The 4,347-nt window shown below is 52.2% G+C and overlaps 1 protein-coding gene across 1 annotated transcript; it reads right to left on the bottom strand.

The window, feature by feature from the left end:
- Nucleotides 1-725: 725 nt before the first annotated feature.
- On the bottom strand, nt 726-3,569 carry LOC101766146 (exocyst complex component EXO70A1). Its single transcript, XM_004954656.4, has one exon. The coding sequence runs from the start codon at nt 3,127-3,129 to the stop codon at nt 1,126-1,128; it is 2,004 nt and encodes a 667-aa protein (XP_004954713.1). The 5' UTR covers nt 3,130-3,569; the 3' UTR covers nt 726-1,125.
- Between the last annotated feature and the right edge of the window lie 778 nt (nt 3,570-4,347).

The following is a 4,347-nucleotide window of genomic DNA, read 5'->3' as shown; positions in this document are numbered from 1 at the left end:
TATGTTTCATGCAATATTTATCGTGGAACGTACAGAAATAATACTTATAACAATACTTAATTATTGCAACATATGTTCAGCGTGGGATTTTTTAAAGATTCTAAACGTCTGCTATGTAGCGTACTATTATTCTTGTGTAGCGTACTGTAATTCTTATGTGCCATGAGCGCGCATCTGCTTTCGGCCCAAACATTTTTGCGGCCCATTAATCCCTTTTGAGTCAGGAGGGTGGTGAATCAAACTGAACTGAAATGCTGCAACGAATCAAACTGCAAGGGAGAATAACAAAAATCTCTAAGCAGGTTTCAGATGCTTACTCCTGGGTATTCCCAGTATGCAAGCTTCATGATTCCAACTTCCAAGTTCCTTCAATTCATCCTGCATCACCCTAGAAAAAGTCCATCCTGCATCGATGCGCACCGTAAACATCAGCAGCTCATGGCACACTGAACTGAATGGCAACCTGTGCTAGAGCCATCAATGAACTGTATGTCAAATCAGTTACGGATCCTTTCAGCTGCATAAGTCAGTTTGGACCAAAAAACAAAAAAGGGTACTGTAGATGTGGCCTAATTCATTTCGAATCGTAGCAAAAAAAAAAATGGGGGAAAGAAAGAAAGAAAAGGGGTGAAATGCAACTGAAATTGGGCAAATATCATCCCCGGTTCACCAAATTGCAGAGCCTCACTTTGAAGCCCCGGTACTGCTAGCAAGGCTCCCAGCAATTCCTTGAAATTGATTTTTTTTCTCCATATAACCCACTACATATAATGGGCTCAAAATACAACTGATTTTACATACAGTACACAGATGATTGAATATCCTCCAAATGAATGATATGGTGTAGGGGACCCTAGTAGAAGTACAAAAACAAGAGAAGATGGCCCAGGAGAAAGTAACATCTCAAATAGTTGCTGAGGAATGATTACGCCATCTTCTCTTCTCATGCTAACTAAAGAGGAGCTTATGTTCATGTGCCACCACTGACCACTGCTCTCATCATCGGTCCATTATCAGGTCACCTATACAGCGCAGGACTCTTTACTGACAGGGTCAAATGAATCATTTGCCACAAAACAGTTATTGCATAATATTGGATCCGATCTTTGAGTTCCTCAACAGAAGCTATTTCACTGCAGAAGCGCTCCGATGCAACCCAGTCATTGCACTGGTAATCTTGTCACTCGAGTGCTTGATTTGGATGCTTGCAGACCTCCTGGGCCGGGGCATGTAGAGTGCACCAAGCATCTTCTCCATACCATCAACAGTGAACCTTACATACCTGCCGGTATTACCCTCTTGCTCCACAAGTGGTCCATAGTTCTGCAAGTAGCTCCGGTAAGTAGGAACAATTGTCTGTACCACAAGATTACATGTCTTTTCCCGCAAATCCTTGTCCGGTATAACCCACGACGATTGCCTGCAATGCATCTCATCAAAGCTTGAATTGAATGTTTTCAGGCGCTGCTTCACCAGGTCCCTTGCCGTGGCCCGGCCCTTGGAGAACAATATCAATCCCTCCCGGTTCAATAGCGGCGCAAGTGCTCCCCAGCTCTCCCTGATAAACATCGACAGATAGTATTCCTTGTATTGTTCATGCTCTCGCAGCCACACATCACCCAAGATCTCCCCTAGCTTAGTAGCCTTCAAATGCCTAAAGATATGCCAATGTGTGTTCATCATGAAGAGATATGACAGCATAGCATTGTCATATGCCTTGGACCAAACATCAAAGTTAGCTTCGAGGGCCTTGACAATGTTAACCACCGCGTCAACAAGCATCCTGTCATTGAACACCTCTTTGCGCCAGCTGCGATGGATGGTGATCACCTGACCAAGCACCGGTCTGTATTGATCACCAAGTAGCCGGTTGCAGTACTCGACAACAAAGGTAACTAAGCGCGGCACACCCCCATCAGATGGGGGAGGCATGTGCCGCTGGAGCTCAACCTGCACAATCAACTCCTCAAAAATCTCAACAGCACCATCTATCAACAACTTCACAAGGTCCCTAGTCTGGCTCTGAATCTCTGCACACGCCTTACCGCCAAATAACCTATTGAAGTCCAGCCTAAGCTTATTCAAAGAATCAAATACCTCCAGCAACCGCTGGAGCTTGATGGGGTCCTTCTTAGCATCAACAACCGCACGGCCAAACCTCAAGAAATCAAGAACACCGGCCTGCGCTGCCACCTCCGCAAAGCACGCCGATGCAACCTCCTTGTGCTGCCCAAACACCTTGACACAGAGCTGCCGCTCTGACTCGAGGAGGCGGCGCACCAAAAACTCCAAATGCTGCCCCCACATCTCAAGGGCAGGTCCCAATGCCTGCGCGTCCTGAGCCGGGTCGCGTAGGTAGTCGAGGCCGAGGGCATCAAGACTGGCAGTGACCACACTCCCTCGCGCATCAATGTAAGCGGCCACGCAGCGTTCCTGCCTGCCGTTGGCCACGAGGCGATCGAGGCTGAGGCTGAGCTTGTGGACGGCGGAGGCGGGCACGCGGGCCGGCGCCGCCACCGCCGCGCCGGGCTTCGGCATCGCGAGCGGCGCGGAGTGGTCGGCGAGCAGGCGGCGGAACTCGGCCTCGAGAATATCGAGGGCGGCGGCCAGGAGCCCGCCGTCGAGGTCGTCGGATGGCGCCTTGAGCCCCTCGAGCGTGACCCCGAGGTCGGCGAGGAAGCGCGGGTCGGCGAGGTCGCGGTCGCCGAGGTACTCGACGATGTCGGCGAGCCACTGCGCGGCGAGGCCGCAGTTGCCGGCGAGGAACCGGCGCGCGTCCTCGAGCTGGGCGAGGACGGCGAGGTACCCGGGCAGGTCCCCGCCCGCGCCCGCACCCGCGCCGCCTGGCGCCAGGAGCGGGCGCTCGAGGCCGTGCACGGCGTCGAACACCTTGAGGACCGCGGCGGCGGGGCCCACGGCGCGGTCGATGTGGGGCCCCGCGGCGGCGAGCTCGGCCCTCGGCGCGCGGATCGGGCGCACCGCGGCCTCCAGCGCCGGCAGCGCCGCCTGGATCTCCTCGAGCCGGGGCCCCGCGCGGGCCAGCGCGTGCCCCAGCGCCCGGGACTTGTCCACCCCCGCCCGCAGCGTCCGCCGCGCCGCCACCAGGCTCGCCGCCGCGTCCTGATCCATCGCGGCGGAACCCGTCGCCGCCGCCGCAAGAACCGGCGGGAGCCTACACAATGGGGGGATGCTGGAGCCTCCCTCTCCGCTACCCTCTCACTGGAAAGTGGAAACGGCTCCTTGCTCTCGGATTGCGGGTGGGGGAAAAGGATCGAAAGAGAGGTAAGGGGGAAAAAGGAGGGGTTTTTGTTTCCGGGCGGAAGAACACGTTTGGCTGTGCTCGCGTGTTCGTTTGCTTTTTTGTTGGGTCGCGCGTGTGGCGGCCTGGGAACTGTGAGCTCGCGCTTGCGTGTGTGTGGAAAGCGAGGGAACTTCACGGCAAGCAAGAGCAGTCAGCCCATCACTGACAGAGGAAGAAGAAGAAGCTGTTTTGGTGATAGGTGAGAAAAAAAAAACGAGCTCTGGTAGTTTTTCTGCAAGTTTCAAAATCTGAAGCCACGGAAAAGCATCTAAAATGGCATTCATCGAATAAGCTCCATGCTTCCTCGAAAAAAAATAAAAGTAAAAAATAGTTATTTTCTCGCTTGGTTAGGGGGTGTTTGGGAGGAGGGGGTTAAATTTTAGCCCCGTCACATCAAATGTTTGGACACTAATTAGGAGTATTAAATTTAGACTAATTACAAAACTAATTACACAATCCCTAGGCTAAATCGCGAGACAAATCTATTAAGCCTAATTAGTTCATGATTTGACAATGTGGTGCTACAGTAACCATTCACTAATAATGGATTAATTAGGCTTAATAGATTCGTCTCGCGATTTATACTAGGGGTTCTGCAATTAGTTTTGTAATTAGCTTATGTTTAGTCCTCCTAATTAGTATCCGAACATCCGATGTGACAGGGCTAAAGTTTAGCCCCTCCTCCCAAACACCCCCTCAGTACTTAATAAGATGGGGGCTTTATTGCTTCTTCATCCGATTGCTACAGGAATCTTTGAAGCTATGCTACGATGTAGTGCATGCCATTGTTTATGAACAATGCCTGAAAGCTGGGCTCGATCCGTTAATCTTCGCCTGAATCATTGTCGGGTTGAACGTAGAAAAAGACGATCGTGTAATTGCCCCATGGAGCGCGGAATAATACGAGATCCGACGTGCGGCGGTGGGCCACGCACGTGCACGCTGCTGCTGCTGCTGTTGCAGAGCTGGGACAAGGTGACAAAACGCAACGGGCTTGATTGAGAGGCTAGCGCAGCGGCAGGAGGAAGAGGGAAGAGGGAAGAGGA

Source organism: Setaria italica, chromosome I, assembly GCF_000263155.2.
Source record: "Setaria italica strain Yugu1 chromosome I, Setaria_italica_v2.0, whole genome shotgun sequence".
Classification (NCBI taxonomy): Eukaryota; Viridiplantae; Streptophyta; class Magnoliopsida; order Poales; family Poaceae; genus Setaria; species Setaria italica.
The sequence above is the reverse complement of the archived record's forward strand: the minus strand, read 5'-3'. Positions and strand labels throughout refer to the sequence as shown.

Coding starts and splice junctions, on each gene's coding strand:
- LOC101766146 (XM_004954656.4), bottom strand. CDS start 3,129: ATGGATCAGGACGCGGCGGCGAGCCTGGTGGCGGCGCGGCGGACGCTG.